The sequence below is a fragment of the Nothobranchius furzeri genome, chromosome 2 (assembly GCF_043380555.1).
Source record: "Nothobranchius furzeri strain GRZ-AD chromosome 2, NfurGRZ-RIMD1, whole genome shotgun sequence".
Classification (NCBI taxonomy): domain Eukaryota; kingdom Metazoa; phylum Chordata; class Actinopteri; order Cyprinodontiformes; family Nothobranchiidae; genus Nothobranchius; species Nothobranchius furzeri.
The window spans coordinates 52350140-52372623 of record NC_091742.1 but is presented as its reverse complement, the minus strand read 5'-3'; the positions used below and the strand labels follow the sequence as shown (position 1 = coordinate 52372623).

General features: G+C 41.1%; 1 protein-coding gene across 1 annotated transcript; it reads right to left on the bottom strand.

Moving 5' to 3' along the window:
• Positions 1 to 3888: 3888 nt before the first annotated feature.
• On the bottom strand, positions 3889 to 7387 carry LOC107377365 (claudin domain-containing protein 1). Its single transcript, XM_015946891.3, has 4 exons — positions 6868 to 7387; positions 5680 to 5787; positions 5464 to 5601; positions 3889 to 4383 (listed from the first exon to the last, which is right to left on the bottom strand). Exons 1-4 carry the CDS (start codon positions 7157 to 7159, stop codon positions 4163 to 4165), a joined length of 759 nt encoding a protein of 252 aa, XP_015802377.3. The 5' UTR covers positions 7160 to 7387; the 3' UTR covers positions 3889 to 4162.
• Positions 7388 to 22484: the final 15097 nt, after the last annotated feature.

Genomic DNA, 22484 nt, shown 5'->3' with positions numbered 1-22484 from the left:
TATTTTAACGGTAGCTGTTAGCTGAGTATTGCGCTTTGTGGATGTTATCTGATGCTTACGCATCTGCTGGAAAGCTGGGGTGAAGCTTTAAATACTTTCCTGTTTAAACATAGTCAGAGGGACTGGTGGTGCCAGTGCTTGGCAGCCTTTGCTCCGTCAGTGCGCCCTACGGCAGCTGTGGCTACATTGTAGCTCATCACCACCAGTGTGTGTGTGTTGTGTGTGTGCCTGGGTGAATGAGTGTTGCAAAGTGCCTTGGGGTTGTAGAAGACAAAGGCGCTACAGCAAAAAGACTTTTTTTTTTTAAAAGGATGCTGCTTCTTCCTACGGCGTATGTAGAACTGCCCCACGGACTGATTACCATAGCGCTGAATACCTGTTATTTGTTAGCTCTGATTGGTCTTAGCGCTGTCCAATAGCATGCCGAGACAGTTTAAAAGACAACCGTAGATTTTGTACTACGACTGGGTTCTGTCCATAGGTCGTGGCCAGACTCTACATATACATACATAGGACTGCTTGCCAGGCTAAAATTCTCCTTCTCTTGGTCATTCATCTCAATCAAACATAAAGCATTTAGCAAAATTAGCATGCTAAAGTAGAATTTAAGCATATATTGAAATAAATGCAAATATTAAAATGTACCGTAACAATAGTTAAAGGTTATCTTTTTATTTACTGATTGCACTTAGTAGTTAATGACCTGTCACCTACCAGCTTTAACCTCCTCTAAATATTTTCTCGTTCACTGCAGATTTCTTTTTGGAAGCTTAATATAATGTAGATCGCTCTTTGATTGACCTCAGTTAAATAAAAAACACTGAAAATGTTCAACATTGAAAAGCTAATGGGTGAGTGGGGCCTAAACCCAGAATGATAATAAAACTCCCACAGCTTTTTCTGTAAAAATTAACTATATCATAAATTTTACAAGGCCATTATTTTAGCATTTCAGTGTTACCTTGGAGCAATTAATCATCAGGGCCACAATTGCTAGTTTTAGTTCATTTCTATTCAATTTCCTTTAGAAATATATGTAAATGGCCATTTACATTTACAGCAAAGTAAAGGATGAAAGAGGGCTTACATGAACCATTTTGGTCCCAGCCCCAACGTAACTACCTTGTCGAGCTCCATTTTTCCTAACTGAGCAATCTAGAACAGGTAAGATACTGATAGATCATAACTTGTAACAATCCTGAAAAAATCTGTACTGTCACTCAGGGGTCCTCAATTATGATGGTCCGAGGGCCACACACACAAAAAAGACCCAGAAGCAAGAGGGCCGGAGGGGGAATGGGGGGGCTGCAATATAAAGCAGGACACCACCTGTCCCCCTCCCTCATGTCCATGCTGTGTCTGGAGGAGCAGAGAAGAAACAAGATCTCCTGTAACTTAAAATGAACCAAAGCTTCCTCCCAGTCTCTCTTTAAGCTGAATTTAACATCAGTTTATCATCATGAAACAAAAGAATAAAGTGGAACAAGAACTTCTATCTTGTATTTCTCTTCACTTTTAACTTCTCCGTGTCCCTAAATAAAAGAGACAGATGATTACACTACAGCTGCCGTCACTCACCCCGCCCCCTTCCCAAGACCGGACCTCCTGACATCACAGCACTCGGTCTGACTGAGCGCTTCCAGGAGAAACAATAATGAACTCATGAAAAAAACACGTTTGGAGGAGCGTCCTCTGATCCTCTCTTGTGTGGGCAGACAATCTCCCTCTCTCTCTCTCTCCGTCTCTATCTCTCGGATCGAGCGAGCGAAGCGCGACAACCCGCTCAACTACATAATTTACGGCCCAAATCCAACAGAACCGGTCGGGCTGATTCGGTTCGGGTTCGGTCTCAGGTTACAACTCCAGCGCTCATCCCTGCAGTACCACATGAAGGCAGACCAAAGTTTCCTACCCGGTAAATGTGGAGAACACCGCTCTGACAGATGTGGGTGCTGCGCTGGTGCCGCCGTTAAAATAACACAACTACATTCCACTATAACTGATTATGGTTCTCTTCTATGGTGCAGAATCTTTTATGCCCGCATCTCATGCATTTATTAGTTGGTTATTTTCCTCGGCTCTATCCTACACCTCCCGGTCGGCCGTCGGGGATGGGGGGAGCGCGCAGGGTTTGGGGGCCACAAAGAGAGGGCTTGCGGGCCGGATGTGGCCCGCGGGCCGCCATTTACGGACTGCTGCTTTAAGGTTTGCATTATGATGTTGACCAGAACCTACTGTTGACATTTAAATCCATTTATTTATTTATTTTTGCCAAACTTCTGTGTTGTTATTCAACTCATCTTGCTGTAAAACACAAAAACCTGTTTTTGAACACCTCTAGTTCTAAATGTCCCGTGTCATTTTGCTTTAAAAAGAGTGCTAGCTCTACCAGAAACACCAGCCTTGACTTCAAACCGGAGGGATCAGCCACACGGAACACCGCCGCCTCTGACAGAATCCATTACAGTCTATGGAGTTTATCCCATCTGGCCGCGACGTGGAAACTTCCGGAAGCAGCTCGTTGCACCAATAATGACAGGATCGTGTTCTGCCATGAGCCGCTTCTGGGACACGTCAGTTAACTTAGGGCTAGACAGGAATGGTTTCAGCGTAGAATGTCCGGTAAATTCAAAAATGCTTTTGGAGCGATGTGATTTCACGTCTGTGTAGATTGTGTCTATACGTGTGATCTGACGGCTTTATTTACTACCGGTTTCTTTCTAGAAGTGCAACGTTGTTTTTCATGGCTTTAATCCTATCAGTGGAGAGGAGCAATATTTATCACGCCCAACTGTGATAAAGTGATTTCCTTCTTTTTGGTTTAATGGCGGAGGGCGTGAGCAAACCGTGACCTTAGACGTCTCGAGGAATTTAGTGATCTCGCGAGTTTGGCGAGGAGGATGGCGGACAAGTTGCTCCATGTCCGACTGTCCCCATGTGGACTGACACACTACAAAGCGCGTGAGTAAACCCTTGCGCGGCCGTTCCGAGCCGCTGATGCCTCCAACGTGAAGTCGGAGTTGCACTTCACTGTGTGCAAGATGTGAACGTCTCAGTGGGCTTTACTTCATTTGATCATCGAGAAGAATCCAATGAATTGGTGTGTAAAAAAACTTCATTTTTTTTTCATATTACAACCTGCTTGTTTAGTAAATTTGATAATGGTGTCAACCTTCAACAATGTTATTTTATCTATTTATTTATAATATTCTTTGCTGTTCAGAATTCTGCAGTAAGGTTCTTGACTGGAGCTGAAAGAAGACACCACATCTCACCTATTCTTAAAACGCTTCACTGGTTGCCCGTTAAATTCAGGATCAAATATAAAATTTTACTTCTCACGTTCAAATCCTTGAACGGTCAAGCGCTTCCCTATCTGTGTGATCTCCTTCATTACTACCACCCTCCTCGTGCTCTTAGGTCTGAAGATCAACTCCTCTTAACTGTCCCTAAGGCACGTTTGAAGACTCGTGGGGAAAGGGCTTTTTCAGTCTGTGCCCCAAAGTTATGGAACTCATTACCACTGCAGGTTAGGCAAGCTTCCTCTATCGCCGTCTTTAAATCTCGTCTGAAGACCGTCTACTTCACTTACGCATTCGATCCCTAATTCCATAACTCCTTAGCTCATCCATTGTCCCTCCTAGACAATTCAATTTTAATTTTGTGTTTTTATATTCTGGTTTTATTTGCTTTTACTGTTAATAGTCTGTTGTTTTATTTCTTTTGCTCTCTTTTACATTTTTTATCTACCTGACTATTTTAACTTGTGTTTTCTTGCTTGTTTTTTGTGCAGCGCTTTGTATGGTTGTAATGCCGTGTTGAAAGCGCTATATAAATTAAGTGGTACGGTATGGTAATTTGGGATTTTCACTAAAGAAAACAAAGCAGTGTTGGTTTATTTGCCTTTAGTCCTGAAGTTATTAACTGTACTTCTAATATTTCTGACCTGGACTGCATACAACAAATCTTTCTGTCCGACTTTTCAAATCAGAACCCCCTAACAATAAATAAAAATGAAATCATTTTTTAGAGTCATTACTGTAGAATGTAAATAAATTATAGGAGAAAACGACACAGATTAAACAAAAATTTCATCCTCTGATGAAATTATAAAACGCATCTTGTTGTCAGAGACTTTCTGATCCTGAGCTATTTTTCGGGCCTAGGCCACTCGATAGGCAGTCATACGATAGTAGTTCTGACTGTGGCTGCGCGCCGCCCACACCAGAAGCGCAGCGGCCATCATGTGCAGGGGCGAGGATATGAGGGCCAGGTAGAGGGACCAGCCCAGAGACCCGTCCACCTTGTCGGGAAGCATCGAGACCCGGTGGAGCAGGTCCATCCCAGCCAGGTAGCAGCACACTGTGGCTAAGGTGCACAGTCCTGCAAAGCACAAGATCACGTGTTTACAGAGAAATGTTTGAAATTATGTTTTGTTTGTGTAAAGAAAACAGGAAATAAAAGAGTGAATGCATTGATTTTTCTTGGATGTATTATTGAAACCAGCTCAGTGGCCTAAAGACTGGGAGGTCATGGGTTCAAATACCGGCCAGGTCAGACCAGAGACTTTAAAAGAAAGGGACCCAATGCCTCCCCGCATAAAGCGTTGGGATTGGGGGGTTAAACCTCCCTCAGGGGGTGGGTTAGATGTGGAGAACAAACTTCACACACACCAGTGTGACAACTAAGCCCTTCTCAGATTGACATTCCGGAATTTGTGTGGACAATTCAGTCCAGTTTTTAACCAGAACTGGGGGGGTGGGGGGGGGGGGGGTGGGTTCGGACTTATGTTAAGCATAATTCTGCGCACACGAAGACGCATAAGACCTGGATGATGGTGCTCAATGGTTAACGGAATCACGAGAGCGGTGTGATGTGCTCCGTCGCGCGTCTAGGCGGTACCGTAGAAGGCGAGCTGCCATGGTTCACCGCATGCTACAGCAGCGGGCTACCTAGGAGCGCACAGCGTCCCCCGGTCCCCTCCTCCTCCCCCTCCTCCCTGTCCGGAACTCAACCTCACCAGTCTGAAGCAGCCACCCTGTCCGTAACAAGTCCGGACCTGTTACTAGGGGGCATCGTCCGGTTAAATTACGGAAAACGTTATCCGGATGTTTGTAGTCAGACACAAAGGTCTTACGGACAGAGTCCGGAACATTTCCATTTTTCATGGCCTGTCTGAAGGGGGCTCTAGTGGGACTTCTACTTTAATTTATGAAACTATGTCGCTTCAAACTATGATGCAGCTCTCACTATGCTTTGCAGAGAGCTGAACTAGAGAAAGAACTGCCAAAACCTAACCAAAATTCTCAGAACTATTGATCGTAAAAGTATTAAAAATTTGGTTCTGACTCTTTGAAGGTGAAATCTAAACAAAGAAGCAAATTAGGGGACAGTTAATGATATGTTGACGTCTTTGTGACTCGTAATGTTTACAGCGGAGTGATGCAGGGGAACAGGTCTTACCAGCCAGTAGGTGAAGAACTCCTATAAACAGAGTCGGGGTGAGGCTTCGACAGAGACAGGCGAAGAAACCCGTCAGGCCTGCTAGCGCAACTAAACCCAGAGACACCAAGGGCAACAGGAACTGGCACCTCCACAGATCTGAACGGAAACACACAGTTGGGGTTTTTGTAAAGAGACAATAAATATTACGCTAGTAGAGAAACTGGCTGAGCGTACATGTGCGCAGCATGTCCTCTCCACTGTTGTGGTTCCCTGGTTCTTTGTATTTGGGAGTGAACTGCTCAGGGAGAGTGAAGTTTCTGCACTCCAGCGTCAGCTTGACATCTGAAAGAGCGAGACACCATCAATTCAGCATCCTGATCATCACTTACCTTCCCCCCCCACACACACAGCTGATACACAACTAACTAAAACATCAAGTCAGGAAGTTTGATTAGTCAAGTATTTGGGAAACAACACAAACATCTACAGTAAAATGCAGGTAAAGACTGATGTTTTAAAAACATTCAAACCTTTTTGTGTTTTCTCACTTGTACTAGGTAGAGCCCGACCGATATACCCAATTTTTTCTATATCGGCCAAAACTACTTTAAAAAGCCAATTAAAAAAATAAATAAATAAAAATCAGGCACCTGTGTGGCCAACTGCCACTAAACTGAAGAAAGGACCCGAAGGACCCCAACACACTGTTGCTGTTTAATGTTTTGAGTTTGTTTTATATTTGAAGTTCAATAAATATTAAAAGATATATAGACTTATTTAATTAATATTGCACACAGTGAGTGTTCAGTTTTCTTTCACAATTAATGTGTTGCAAAAATGTTTATATGTATGTTATGTCTATATATAATAATCAGCTTTAGATATTGGCCATCGGCAACAAAATTCTTTAAAAATCGGCCTTAAAAACCCATATCAGTCGGCCTCTAGTATTATGGGTAACACTTTACAATAAGGGTCCCTTTATTAATGTTAGTGAGTTATGAAAGTATTAAAGTATTAACAACTGATTAATGTAAATAGTAAATAATGCATAAATATTCAGATATAGGCATATATGCATTTGTTTTTAATTATTATTTTTTTTGTTGGATGATTTTGTTTTTAATCATCTCCAATTGTCCTTGAATCTATTTTTAATTATCTTTATAGATTTATTTAGTCTTTTTGTTTGCTTTTTTCTATTTTTTCTATTTTTATATTAATTATGTTTTAATTTGATGTGATTTTCTTTGTGAAGCACGTTGGGACTGTTTTCCTGCGCCAGGTGTTGATAAAATAAATACCAATAAATCACTGACGTCACCACCCACGTGACTCTCGTGTTTCTGGAAGACCCGTTAAGTTTCAGGTCACCGTTACAACACGGAGTCACAGCAGCTAGTAGCAGAGATCTCTACATACCTGGCTCTTTGTACCAGCGAGGGGAGCCAGGGACCAGCACACACCGCCACCACAGGCCCGCGGTCCCGTTCAGGCGGAACAGAGTGTCGCTGTAGGTCTTCTCGTCAAACTCCCCGGTCATGAACTCCTCGTACAGGGAGCGCAGCTCGGACACGTTGGCCTCTCCGCGCACGGTGGGGCTGCTGTACTGGTACCAGTGCTGCGTTCCCACGGCTACTGACAGGTACACGGTGGCCAGCAGGCTCAGCACGCTGGCGATCACTAGAGCCGTGGCGTAGCGGTTGTCAACCATTGTTCATCCAGACTGACACACGTCACAAAAAAGGGGATTAAGTTGATTGATTTGGTCCTCCAATAGGATTCTCGTCCATCCACTTGTATTTTCCAGTCACGCTGACGTGTTCTGATTCAAAAGATTAAGAGGAAAATCCGTACTAACTCCTAAAATACGTCCAAGCGTTTAATTTGAATGCTTCCAGTCCACCTTTCGTGGTGCAAAAACGGTCAGCAGCCCTGCGGCCCGGCTGGGATGCGCCATCTGTTCCCTCCTTGTCCCGCTTCCACAGATGGTGGGTGGCCCGCCTGACGCTGCGGTGGAACTCACTCCTCCGGCTAACAAACTCAGCAGACGTACGTCTGAAAGAGTATTATATCCAAGGCAGCACAAGCATTCAACAGCTAGTCTTTATGATTGTTTCCCTCTCTCCAGTTGGCAGGATTCTGGATAGAGTCAGGATGCTCAACGACGTAAACACGCTAATCACCATCACCTCCGGTTCCGCTGGTCAGCACAGTAAAAGACACGCTAGCTAGCTAACTGACCCTTTTTTCAGGACCCCCATTGATCGCTTGCTAAGAGTTGCCCATTGGAACATTTTCATAACCTTCACGCTGGAACGTAATTTTATGATTGCCGACCCTGCATCTGGTTCTGAAGGGCGGATGGATTTACTCTGGATTAGGGCACCACTTCCTGTAAAAGCGGAAGTAGCGTCATTGTTTACAATAAACAGTGGTAAAAGTGCAGCTTCCTCACTATTCGTTAAAATTCATACAACAAAGGGGGCTTAAATTTCATAGACTTTAGCGTTCTCAATAATACATTTAAAATAAACGGGATCAAGCAATATCTCAAAAAACCCTACCTCTATTTGGAATTTCATTCCTCATCACGTCTGTTCGCAATTAGGTGGCCTAAAATTTATTCTGCTTTGTAATTACAAAATCCAAAAATTCCAATTAAACTCTCCAGCTTTCACCAACAGGTTCTTTTAGCGTGGGCAATGCTTTACAAGCACAACTTCTCTCCACGGAGATGTTATATTTGGAACAACTAAGAACAAGTCACTTTTTATGATAAATGGTTGAAAAAAATGTATTATACTAGCCAGTCAGCTCTTTAATGAGAATGGACTACTATACAGTTATTCAGAATTTCTTGCCAAATATAAGATTCGAATAAGCCCAAAACATTTTTTCTATAGTATTTGATGCTGTGCCCTCAGGTCTTCATAACTCAAATCTCTCCACTGTTATCATTGTCAGGGGCGTCGGACTGGGGGGGGGGAAGGGTACTGTTTACCCAGGGCCCACTGCAGGGAGGGGCCCTGAGACAGCTTTGAATAAAAATGTTTTATTGTTGTTGTTTTTTCCCCCCAACTTACTTAATGTCTTAATAAACTTCCCTTTACCTGGATAAAGAGGTTAAGAAACAGAATTTCGCCTTAAAAATAATAAATGAATAATCTCTGAGGCATCTATCACCCCTTAAAAATGTGCAAAGTGGTTTGGTCCACACCAGCGGCCAGGGGCTGCACGGCTGCATGTGCTAATGAGACATCGCAGATGCCGACAGCCAGAGCTGGAGGCAGGAGTCAGTCATGTCTTTTCCCAAGAAAGGCAAATCTGGCTTCCAGAAAAGAAAAGAAAAGAAAAGAAGGAGGAAAAGTTAATTGAACAGAAGCAAGTAGAAGGATGGTGAGCAGCAGCCAGCAGCAGCAGAACACAGTTTTAGCTGATATTAGCTAGCTCTCAGAAGCTGCATTCATGTTAGGTGTTCAGTGTTAAATGCCTTTAGTTTCACCATCAAGATCAAATATAAATTAATTAGTGTTATCAGTGAAAACACTAATTAATATAAATATATATATTAATCAGAATTATTATAGCGGGCGGCCGCCGCCAATTAATTCGCGGACCTCGCAGTAAAAACAGGTTCACTCTGTGTGGATATTTCAGCTCCTTCCCAGTCATGGACCAGGACAAACTTGGTATCGATGGATTCGTGGTAATCTCAGGAACGTGAAGCTGCCACTGTTTTTCATAAAGCAAGATGACACTGGTGTTAGAGGATTGTTATTGACTTGGTTAGATATTTAAGCTTATTTTAAATGTCTTTATATTTGATCTTGAAAACAGACAATCTTATAATTTGGCTGATAATGCAGGGATTATAAAATTTAGAGTACATTACATTCACAGAGAGAACCTGGTTTATTTCATGTCATATGTATTTAATATATCAATATATATCAGTATTAGTAAAGCTTAACATCATGAACCATGACAGACATGACTGAAGAGCAGATGAAGATATCATGCCAGGCACTGATGAGAAAACATTACAAGGATCTCACAGCTGAATTTGAGAATGAGATGCTACACCTGAGAACAATATATGGTGCCACATTTCCACACATTCGGTCTCCTCTTGAGCTGCTTAATGCCATACAGGATGCAATTACAGAGCATTTTTGGAGAAGTTTGTATTGGACTGAGGATATTTTGCACACTACCTGTGACTGTTGCTGGGGGTGAACGGGCTTTTAGCAAACTGAAACTGGTGAAAAATTATTTGAGATCAACAATGTCCCAGGATAGACTGAACAGCCTAGCTCTTCTTTCTATTCAAAGCCAATTAGCCAAAGGATTGGACTTTAAAGATCTCATAAGTGATTTTGCTAACATGAAGACCCGTCAGTGGGCATTTACTGGAAAATAAATTCCAGGATTTTTGTTTGAACACATTGTTGGCAAATAAAAATAACTATATGTGAAGTCTGGGCATTTCACTTTTATTATGCTGGCATTTGTATTTGCTCAATATAGAGGTTAAACTAAGATCATATTTATTATCTTGTCTTATAGCATGACAAAAATGTGTAAGAGAGATATTAAATAATTGAGCATGGGGGCCCACCTAGAAGACTTGTACCTAGGGCCCAGAATTTGGTGCTACGCCCCTGATCATTGTCACCTTCAGATCTAACTCTGCTTCCACTAGGCAAAGTTTGTTTCTCTACCTATGAAACCTCAAACTCCAAAATTAGATCATTATTTCAGGCTGACCTAGTCTCTGTTTCACCTGCAACTGTCTACTGGGACAAGTTTGACCATGACATAGACTGGGGTAAAGTCTGGCCCCTACCACAGAAGTTCCTTTTAACCAACAAAATTAAAGGAGTCTCTTTCAAGATTCTACACAGGTGTATGTTTGAGTAAGTTTAAGAAAGATATTGGTGTAAAATGTTCTTTTTTCAACTTACATCCTGAAACTACTTCACATTTATTTTGGTCGTGTGAATTTACAAGTTTTGGAAAGACATAAACTCATTCTTAATTCACAACATTCTTCCTGGTTTCTCCCTGTACAGTAAAAATGTCATTTTTGGTTGTTTTGGTGACAGTGGAAAGGACAACGATGCACTCTTTCTGATAAACTTGATTTTATTTGTTGCCAAATTCCATATCCATAAATCTAAATTCTGTAATAAAAAATGTTTTTTTGCTAAAGGTTGAACTGGAACAGTATATTTCCATTATTTCTTGTATACAGAACAAAAAAGCAGTTAAAACTGTGAACCTGTACTCTGTTTAATGTACATGCTTAATTAAACTTGTGTTTGCTTCATGTGTATTTATTTATTATTTAATTTTTTTACTGCGTTTTGTGTGCTATGTTTTTAGTTTATTCTCTTATAGTATGTATGTCTTTTGACTGTTTGATTGATGTATCCCAATAAAGTAAAAAAAATGTGCAGCTTCTTCGTAGCTAATGTTCTGTTATTTCTCACTAATATAGAAGATTAAAATTACTTAAAATGGCATAAGTTTGTTTCCAGAAAGCCAAACCACCTTATTACATAGTAAAAGAGCCACACACACACACACACACACACACACACACACACACACACACACACACACACACACACACACACACACACACACACACACGCGAGTGGGAAAATAAAGCGAATGCAGCTTTGTTGCATTTTAGCATGTGTTTACGATCATGCAATAGGCTTGTACCTGTTTGCTTAGTTAAAGTAGGTGGCAACTATTTTTGACCAGGAAGTGCACCTTTGGCTCTCGTTTTTTTTCTCACTTCTTGTCTGGCTCAGGTGAATTCTTTAACTTTAACAATCCTCATGCAGGGTCAAGGGAAAAAAAGGCCCCATGTGGAAACTTTCTGGAGCTCTGCATCCGGATCTGTGTCCGAAAGTTTGGAAACCTGTGTGACTATCAAGTGTTACAAAACACTTGTAACCGTGTCTTTATTACAAAAGATTATCCAATAGCGGTATAAAGATGGTATGGGGGCGGCCTCTGCAGTGCTGCAGACTTGTATTTAAGTTGGACATAACTTTCTTTGTATTGCAATCAAAGCCGTGCTCATTACATTTTTTTGACAAGCCGCTACTAAAGGTGTCTGTTGATTACAGTCCCTGTGAACCGTCAGCTGATCTGAGCTCCAGCTCTAACGGAGAGAAGCTTCTGGAGCTCTGCATTTCTAAAAATATTTAGGTAAAAGCAGCTTTAAATAAAAGGGTCTTCAGCTGTTTTTTTTTTAAAGTGTTCAGACTGTCAGTAAGTTATTTGGGCATAACAAGGGGAGCTATGCATAGACGAAAAAGAACACAGCATTCATAGAACACCTGCTACCTACAGTAAAACATGGTGGTGGTTCCATCATGATGTGGGCTGTGTGGCCAGTGCATGGATTCCACTCAATGTCAGCAGATTCCGGAGACCAATGTCCAGGAATCGGTGACAAAGCTGAAGCTGCACCAGGGCTGGATCTTTTCAACAAGACAACGACCCTAAACACCGCTCAACATCTAAGGCCTTCATGCAGAGGAACCAGGAGAACGTTCTGGAATGGTCATCTCAGTCCCCAGACCTGAATATTACTGAATATCTGTGGTGTGTTAGAGAGGGCTGTCCGTGCTCAGATGCCATCTAACCTGAATCAACTAGAGATGATTTGTAAAGAAGAACGGTCCAGAATACCTTCAGCCCGGATCCAGACTCTCACTGGAAGACATAGGAAGCATTTAGAAGTTATTTCTGCAAAAGGAGGATCTACTAATTATTGAGCTCATTTCTTTTTTTGTGGTGCCCAAATTTCTGCCTAATTTTGTTTAAACAATTATTGCACACTTTCTGTAAATCATAAAAACTTTGTTTCACTTCTCAAATATCACTGTGTGTGTCTGCTATTTGTTTAACTGAATGTTTTTTTATTAACGACCAACGATTTATACAAGAAAATTATGAAGATTACTAAGGCTGCTCAAACTTTCACATTCCCCTGTAGTGCCTCTAAAGACAAAAATCATGACGTGCTTCACAAGAACAAACATTTTAAAAATGAAAAAGTCAATTAAAATGATTTAAAAATATCAGAAAAATGACAAAAGTAAAAGAAAATGTAAGGAAAGGGAAAGAAAAAAATCAATAAGCTTGGCAATTTTTTGGTCCAGTCAAACATTCTCTTAGGAGTTAAAAGTGTTGTCAAAGAGTGTACTACAGTGAAAAAAGTTTCAACAAAACCCTCTTTAGTATCCTACCTTACCCAGAAATCTGTGACGCTTCCTGTGAGTGGAGCTTTTACCTCGTTCTGTAGAACTTTCTCTTTTCTTTGTCCAACTTCCTTCCATAAATAGTGACAGTAGCTTTAACAAAGTCACATTTTGATACATTTGGAGTGAGCAAGCCCCCACGATGCGGCTCAAAAATTGAGTCCAACCTGGAAGTAACACAAATTGCAGTTCCACCCTCGTCCGCTGGGGGCTGGTGTCAGAAGCGAGGCTGGAGCATTAAAAAACGACATGATCGCTGCCGTTTTTCGTTTCTCTGCCAATTTCAACTGACCTGGTCTGCTGACAGCTGGACAGCAACACACACAGAGATGGGATATTGTCATTAGAATGGAGCTGGAGGATATTGATCAACAATAATATCTTGCCAATTTTGTACATCTCCATAAGCATCATTTCTTTATGTTTTCATTTCAATAACAAGACTGTGGCTTAAAACGGAATAAGCAATTCAGAATAAAGATTTAAAAGTAGATCGTTAATAGTTGAAGCAACATGTCCTGAAATGACACGGCTATCAGCTGACCAACAGCTACACGTGTGGACAGATGCAAAGCATTAATTTTAAGCACTAAAACATATCTAACTTTTTCACAACAAAGAGAGAGAACATAAATGTCAAATTAAAATTTTATTAAATCACATAACATGAAAGCTACTAAAATCCAAATAGTTCCATATTGATTTTAATATGTTTGAAAATTTCCTTCTAAATATGGCTAGAAAAAATAAACTTCAAATCAGCTCTCACAAGTCAAGTATCAAAATGACTGAAATCTCTTTAATAAATCATAGAAATGTTTGTAGGCTATTAGAGAATAACTGTAATATTTAATAACTTTATCTAAGTCCTACTGAACAAAAAGATACACAAAATCTAAAAATATATTCTTGAAATATTTGTTTCATTTTAATAATAAAAACTAAAACCATTTACTTTACAAATACACTAAACATATACATACTCTATAGTTTATCTTTCAGTTTAACCAATCTCTCACTTTTCTCAGTTTTCGTAGTGTTTTTGGGTCTGTGTGGCCAACGGGATCTTTGGCTCTATGTTTTACACTGAGAGCTTTGAGCAACGTGCCTCCACCACACATTTGCTACAACCAGTTCATCCCTAAGCTGCACGGTGCACCTGCACTTTGACATATTGTAAACACCCGCAGAGCCTGGGGAAGACGGGATAAGAGCAGTTAAACGCTGTGGTTTTCCATACATCGGACCAGTTAGTTTTGATTCTACCACATTCATCTGCTAAATAGGATGAAACGCGGACATTTTCATCAATCTATAAATGCTCTGCAGATTCCAGGGGCAGACCGTGAAAGCGTACGTGTCCGGAAAAAGCAACTTTTGGTCACCTTAGTGAATGGAATAATAATAGCGGAATAATCCTGGAATGACCAGAGAACATGAAGTGACAACTTTTTTTTACTGTGGTGGTCTGTCATAAAGGAATCTCCGACCGGTGATCAAAATCTAAAGATAATCGGTGTCTATGTTTGACATTTATGACCACATTTGACATACATATTTAAGTTTGTAGAACAAGCGTGTGATAAATGACTTACTGCTGGAAACCGCTGACTTTTTGATTCCCGCCTCCTGTGAGCCTGCGGGCTGCTGTGAAGCTGTGAGCGGGGCAGAGCCGGCAGACCCGCCCGTTGGAAACAGCGCGTGTGGTACAAACTTGAGGAATTGGGGGGTGGGGGGGTGGGGGGGGGTGGGGGGGGGTGGAGACTATAATTTCTCAACAATTAAAAACACATTGTTTTGTATTTGCAGACTAACTTTTACGTTGTGGTTTTAGAAGACAATACAGGTTTACTGATAGCATTTATGTGTTTACAATAACTTTTGTGGGGGGGACAACTTTGTGTGAGGGGGGGACGCGTCCCCCCCGTCCCTCCTGGGATCTCTGCCTATGGCTACCGTAATGTATTGTACATGCAAGAAAAGCCCCATTTCTTATCTTTTCAGCACTTTTGGAATTTTAATGATATCTTGAACGGTTCAGGAATTATGGTAATGAGAAGTGCGCATGTCCAATCCCGTCGGCGGCGACAGGTTGGTAATAAGAATACGACGTGCTGCGGCAGTAACGTGCTGCGGCAGTAACGTGCTGCTGCAGTAACGTGGAAAGAAGGGGTAAGAAGTGTTAAATAATTGGTAATGTAGCCAGAGAGTTTGATGTATAACAGGGTCGGGGAACCCTTTTCCATCAAGGGCCGGTATCCAGCATATTTTAGTTTCAACCCTGCTTCAACACACATGATTTCAATCAGCAGGTGATTAATAGGCTTCTGCAGAGCCTGATGAGCTGCTGAACAGGTGAATCAACCACTGAATCAGAAGTGTTGGAGCAGAGACATGCAAGATACCGGCCCTCGAGGTCCAGGGTTCCCCACGCCTGGTGTTTAGTATGTGCATGGTGTGTAAATGTTGGGTCATTGAAGGAGTAAAAACCGATATTGCATTTTAATGCCGATATTGGTTAATAATAATGTTAGACTGAAAATATCAGACATCCCTAAAAGTAAGTAAGGTTTATTTACATAGCACTCATTACAGAAAGAAAAATCACAAAGTACCTCATGAAGATCAACCAAACAAATCATAAATTCAAAAACTCATAAAATTATCATAAAGCCAAAACAACAAAATATCATAAAACAAATGAAAGATAACTAAAATCAAAAGGAGTCCTTGCTATTATCCAGAGGGTCAAACTGTGTGTTTGGCTTCTTTTGATAAGGAGCAGCAATGACTCTACTCTGAGCTCGTTCCGAGTAGCTAAGCTTATCTCAGGGAAGGTTGGAATGTACATCAACTGGTAAAATGGCAGCTCCACCATTTGGGTTAGTTGTTTTTCACCACAAAGATTTGTACATCATCATCACTGAAGACATAGCCCAATCCACTCATCAGTCTCCTGTTCCATCCTACAGTCCACAATTTACTGGTGAAGAACCATGGCGTCAGACCTAGAGAAAGACTACTGGTTGTGCAGCACCAGGCTAAAGACCGAAGGTGACAGATCATTTGCTGCTGTGGCCCCCAGGCTCTGGAACTCTCTCCCCCTGAGCCTGAGATCAGTGGACTCAGTGGTCTCCTTTAAAAAGCAGCTGAAAACTCACCTGTTCAAGCTAGCTTTTGCGTGACCTTCAGCACTACCCTCTCTTTATTTGAGCTTTCTACCCATTCTACATTTCCCAGAAACCACTGATTACCTCGTTCTTATTCATGCCTATTTTATCTTGAGAGGCGCTATATAAAAGATTGTACCATCTATAAGCTATAAACTGTTGATGCTGCGGGGCATAGGTTTGTTTCACTCTGGGTTTCCTACTAATTCAGACACTCAAAGAAAGTTGCATGTCTGTCTTACAAAGCTGATAGTTAATCCTTGATTTTGAAAGAGTAGAGCGTTTTACTGGCAATTTGATTGGAAGTACTCATGCTGGCCTAAAAGCAGTGACAGGAAGGTTACATTTATGAGACAAATGTTTTAGCGTTCTGCACCTGAAACTAAAATACAGAGGACACAATATTGCTTTAGTATTTACTACTCTTGAAATGTTAAATTATTAGATCCTGCAATTTGGCAACACAACATTTAAGTAGCAGCTGCATGTGTTGCTGTCTCAAGTTTAATAGTTAAAAGTCTACATGTGCAAACACCCCGTTTGGCAGCTGCAGATGTCGAAGGTGCACATGTAGAATAAGCTGTGGTTGTTGTTGAAGCAGTCGTTGCAGTTGGAGGTGCAGTGGATCTTATTGGAAGTGCAGTGATTCCTATTGGAGGTGCAGTGGATCCTACAGCAGCTCCAGTAGAAAAATGTAGGAGTTACTTTAAATTTGTTACAAAGTTTGTTCCTTTTGATAAGAAAATTCCTTGTATAAAATATACAAACATTTATTATTATTATTATTTTTTTTCATAATTAAAAAGTAGTTGTTTTTTTAACTACAATCAAATCCATTTTTGCATGAACTCTAAAAAGATTGTAATAGGGAGCCTAAGTCACGCCCACCTACTTCCACACCATGGGTCCTCCAATGAACGAAAACACAAATGCAATTCAATGGGGTTAAAAACTCTAATTCAATTCAATTCAATTCAATTCAATTTTATTTATATAGCGCCAAATCACGACAAGAGTCGTCTCAAGGCACTTCACATAATAAACATTCCAATTCAGGTCAGTTCATTAAGCCAATCAGAAATAACGTTTCCTATATAAGGAACCCAGCAAATTGCATCAAGTCACTGACTAGTGTCAGTGACTATACAGCAATCCTCACACTAAGCAAGCATATAGCGACAGTGGAGAGGAAAACTCCCTTTTAACAGGAAGAAACCTCCAGAGAATCCTGGCTCAGTATAAGCAGCCATCCACCACGACTCACTGGGGATCGAGAAGACAGAGCAGACACACACACACACACACACACACACACACACACACACACACACACACACACACACACACACACACACACACACACACACACGTGATTTCTTAGTAAATATTCTATTGGGTGAGAGATAAACTTTATAGTATTTATTGTAGTGAATCTATAATTAAACGGATAAACTAGCAGTAGCACATCCAACGTCAAGGAAGCAAAAAGTTATTATCAGGAGAGGGAGAATGTTTAAGTGGTTAGCAGCAGTGTGCTGGACGATGGCCCCCTCCATGAGGCCACCACAGCTCAGCAGAACGTCATTGTAGCTTCTTCTGGGGAGAAAAACACTTAGAGAGAAAATAAAGTTAATAGCTGAAATTGCAGGAAATAATACAGTTAAAGAGCAGATAGTAAAAGAAAGCAGTAGAGTGTGGAAAGAGGGCAGTGTATCCTCCAGCAGTCTAAGCCTATAGCAGCATAACTACAGAGATAACTCTGGATAACCTAGCCTTTGTAGATGGAGGCATGTTGGAGGCAGGGCAAGGGAGAGATGTCTTTACCGACTGTACACTCCACCTCCCTCTACTCCCCCACTTGTCCAGATTAAGGCTAACATCAGATTTTAACCATAGGCCCTATCAAATAAAAATGTTTTAAGCCTATTCTTAAAAGTAGACAAGGCGTCTGCCTCACGGACTAAAGCTGGGAGCTGGTAATTCCGCTTGTTAGGTGCCATGGATTTCACATATGATGTCTGTGAATTTTAAAGAAGCATTTTGATACCAGAAAAGCGCTTATTTTAGAACAGTGGGGAAACGGTTTTTGTGGGAAAATATGTCCAGGACTACAATGTCACTGATGTGATGTCATTGAATCAGACACGGAGACAGATGGAAAATAACTGTAAATTCAGCAAATTTTGAATCCTTCCATCAGTAAGAAAGAACCGTCCTAAATCTGGCCATGTGGTAAGTAGCAGCTACACTAGGAGAGAGGATTTGTGGTGCTGTCAAATATGCAGCGTGGCGATGTCTGATTTGTAGTCATGCTAATTACAAGCTGATAAATCTCATAGTACATGACAGGCACATATCATTATTTTTCATATAAACTGAAGTACAACATATGTGTGATCAAGAGCATAAGGCAAAGCAGATTAGAAAATAGCCCTTTTAGCCCCATTGATATGCATTCATTTTTTCATTCTTCCGGGGACCCATGAGGCGACCGGAAAAGGAGGAGACTTAACCCTGGGGCAAAGAGAAGACAGATGCGCTGCACCACAGAAGGGCCGTGATTTTGGAAAGTCAAAAGGTCACACAGGACGTGCTGTGCCGCTGAATGCTTCTTGGAAAATCGCGCGATAGTCATATCACGCGGGACTCGAGATCAGGAAGTGGAAAGTGGCTCTTTTGTTTGTACGTGATCAGACGTGCTGTCGTGTTTTGTGAGACTCAAAATCCATTAAAAATGGTAGGTACAATATTTATTAGGATATATAAATATATCAACAATATTGTAAACAGCCACGGCACTTTAAATAGAAAAGGCTCCTACCTTCAACGCGTCCATGCGGACCTGCGTTTCTGGGACGTGGCGTTGCGCTCCCCGTGCAGCCACTCTCAGTAACTACAATGGCTTCTTTTTAAAATGATGGCGCGGGTGTGATGTGGCGCAGCACATCTGCCTTCTGCGTACCCCAGCCTTAAGCCTGCTTATATAACTCTTTCCCCCTTTCTGTTTCAATTGTTAATTAAATTTTTTCCAGTAACTTTTTTCATTAAATTTTGCATACTTTGATTTTCCACAGTAATGTTGGAGGTGTCAATGATGAAGTCGGTGATGTTTGCAGCTTCGCTGACCAACACATTTACAATTTCGGTGTCATTTGGAATGCCTGTCGAATAAAAATTTAGGTCCACTGTGTTCATGACTGACCCAGGTCTGCAAAAAGGAAGATTAGAAAAGAATATTTAATCAGTGAAATTCAATTATAGAATATTTTAACATTGTCACAGACTACTTACCTGAAGTAAACTACTGTCAGATTGTAGAAAAAGTAAAAATGTTGGTGGAAAATTGGAGTAAGCTGCACAGCGACAAGAAGAAATATTTCATTCAGTGTAAGTGTGGCAAGCTTTGTGCTTGGAAACATTATAGCAAATAATTTGTAACATTCACATAACATTTACTGGTAATTTTGAATCAAGAATATGTACAACAAAAAAAGTGGGTTTAAAAAAATTAAGTGGTGTGACGCTACCAGCCTGGCCATTGGGATGCAGGAGCCAGGATCACCCAGCCACGGTGATCAGCCTGACATCCCCCCCCACCCCACCCCCCTCCTCTCTTCCAGGCTGCTGAGGAGCACAGCTGATCTGAATCCTGCTGATGACCCACACATGGGATAAAAAGGCTGTGCCTTCAACAGTCTGGGAGGCAGCAGTGCAGCGGTTCTGCTGCCCTCCAGCCCTCCAGCCCTCCAGCCCTCAGTTTGTTTTCAACCTCTTCGAGTTGAGGAGTTTTAACTTTGGTAGTTTTAATGATGATCCAGAGGGATCGTTTTGAAGGTTAACTTGGTGACAATTTTATTGACTCTGGTTTTTTTTAAAACGCCTTCTGTTTGGTAGAACTTTTAACATAAGTTTTAACCAGGTTTTTAATGTCAATAGCTTGTTTTAGAATTTTTATCAACTCTGTAGATTTTGAAACACCTTCTGTTTTGGTGAAAATTTTAATAAGTATTAACCAGGTTTTTTTTATGTTGGTATCTGCTCTTTTAATGTTAACCTTTTTGAGTTTTGTTTGTTTTGCATTATCTTAATAATGCTCGCCATCTGTTTGCACTTGTTTTAAGAACCTTTTATAACAATTAAACCCATTTTAACCCCACTGTCGCATTTCTTATGTTGCCCGCTCCTTCACATTTTAACACCTGTTGGGGACGTAACAAGCAGTGGTGGGCAGTCAGGGCCAGCAAAGCCTTCTCTGCTGGCCTAAACGTACTCAAAAACGTAAATGTATTTTTTTTCCTTTGGTAAATATTTTTAAATTAAAAAAAATGTTCACTGGTCTATTTTCTTTATATCCTATTATACCCACTTGGCTGCGCTGCTTCCAGTGTTAAAATACCAAGGCTGGGTGTTATCCAATCAGATTTAAGCTAGCTTGTGTTTTCAGGCAGATTAAGTCTGCCCTAGGCCTTCAGAATCAATGGAGAAGCCCACTGTCCGCTGTAAGTGAACAGACGATCTAGTTGCGATAGCCAATCAGCTCACTAGTCAGCTAGCTGGCCTCATGCAAAAGTTGACATGAACGCATCCTGTGATTGGATAAGCAGTAGTTAGAACTTTTCTAGCAGCATTAAGCAAAATATCAAAACTAAATATGGAGATTTGTATCTATAGGCAGCTATCGGTGTATTTTTGAACACATGATGGCTGAAAGAGGAGAAGAGACGGACTTGGTTGCAGATTTACTTGCCACACCATTTTCCAGACGGACCTTTCAAGAAAAAATGGATCTTGTGAGAACAGGTCGTCCGACTCCAATGCTAGCTGGCTTGTCCCAGCAGGGGAAAGGATTTGTTCATCATTTTCAGGCAAGCAACTATGAACGGTACCCATGGTTACAGCTTCAGAGAACCGCTGCAGGTTATTCTGCTGGGAATGCCTGTTGCTCGCATCAGATGGATTTGGTAGCATTAAAGCGCGTTAAAACGTACGCCAGAAACACGACCGGGCAAACACGTCTTTCAGCATTAGCCTCCATGTACATAGAAAAGGACCTACTCATGGACCTGAAGTGCACAGATAAACTGTACAGAGCCACTGAGGTTTTCCTGAGGAAAGAAAGAAGGATGGATTTTATTTTCAAATGAGCAGGAGAGGAGGAGATCCATGCTGGACATTTATGTTGGTGAGTAGAAAGTATTTTTTAATGTTTTGTCATTTCATTTTGTTAATAATAAATGGTAACAAAATAAAATGTCTAAATGAAATTATTCTGTGTTCTGTTTCTATGCAATTTATAACGTGGTGTGTGCAGCTGCGCCAACATGTTCCATTGTTTCGCAATGCAATTTTCTCCAAAACAAATGCAAATAATGTGTTTGCTTTACTTATTTATTTTATTGTCTCATCTCTTAAACCCATCTTTCATTTTTGAGATTTGACAGTATCTGTGGTCTTAGCTTCCTACTCTCAATTGGGAATGCGAGTTTGATTTTAAAGGCTCCGGAAATGACGTCTTGCCCAGCCACTGGTGTGTGTGTGTGTGTGTGTGTGTGTGTGTGTGAGAGAGAGAGAGAGGTTTCTCCAGCTGTGATGTCCTATTGATGGTATTTTAAGGTGTGTTAATTTAGATTGGACTGAATAGGAAATCACTGAAGGCCCAGGGGTGGAATGCACCGCCTGCCACTTGTAACAAGTGCCATTAAAACCCAGTTTGTTACGACCTGTACCTTGTTACCTGGAAAACCTCTGGATCACGTTGTGAAATTTGTAATGTATGGGGGTAAGCTGTATTTATACAAACTTTTTTCCTTAGTTTTCAAAATGCTGACAAGTTCTGTACTAGATTCTGTTGCAAGCAGTTTGTTTTTCTTTTTTTTTTCTATATACAGGTGCTGGTCATAAAATTAGAATATAACAAAGTAGATTTATTTCAGTTATTCCATTCAAAAAAATTTCTTGTGTTCATTCATTACACACAGACATATATTTCAAATGTTTTTATTTTTTTTTGGGGTGGGGGTGGGGGGGTGGGGGGGGGGTGAAAACTGATAATGAAAATCCCAGATTTAGTATCTCAGAAAATTTGATTATCAATTAAGACCAATTAAAAATGAATTTTAGAAATATTGGTCCACTGTAATGTATGGGCATGTACATCACTCAGTATTTAGTTGGGGCTCCTTTGGGCTTGATTACTGCAGCAATGCAGTGTGGCATAGAGTGGATGTGACACTGTGACACTGCTCACGTGTTATGAGAGCCCATGTTGCTCTGATAGTGGCCTTCAGCTCTTCTGAATTGTTGGGGCTGTCATATTGCATCTTCCTCTTCACAATACCCCATAGATTTTCTATGGGGGTTAAGATCAGGCCAGTTTGCTGGCCAATCAAGAACAGGTGGTCCTTAAACCAGGTACTGATAGCTTTAGCACTGTGCAGGTGCCAAGTTCTGCTGGAAAATGAAATCTGCATTTCCATAAAGTTGGCCAGCAGCAGGAACCATGAGTGGAGTACCGGGAGGGAAGAAGATGGTACAAACCAAGCGTTCCATCCATCCTCATGGGTAACGTAAGATATTTACCCAA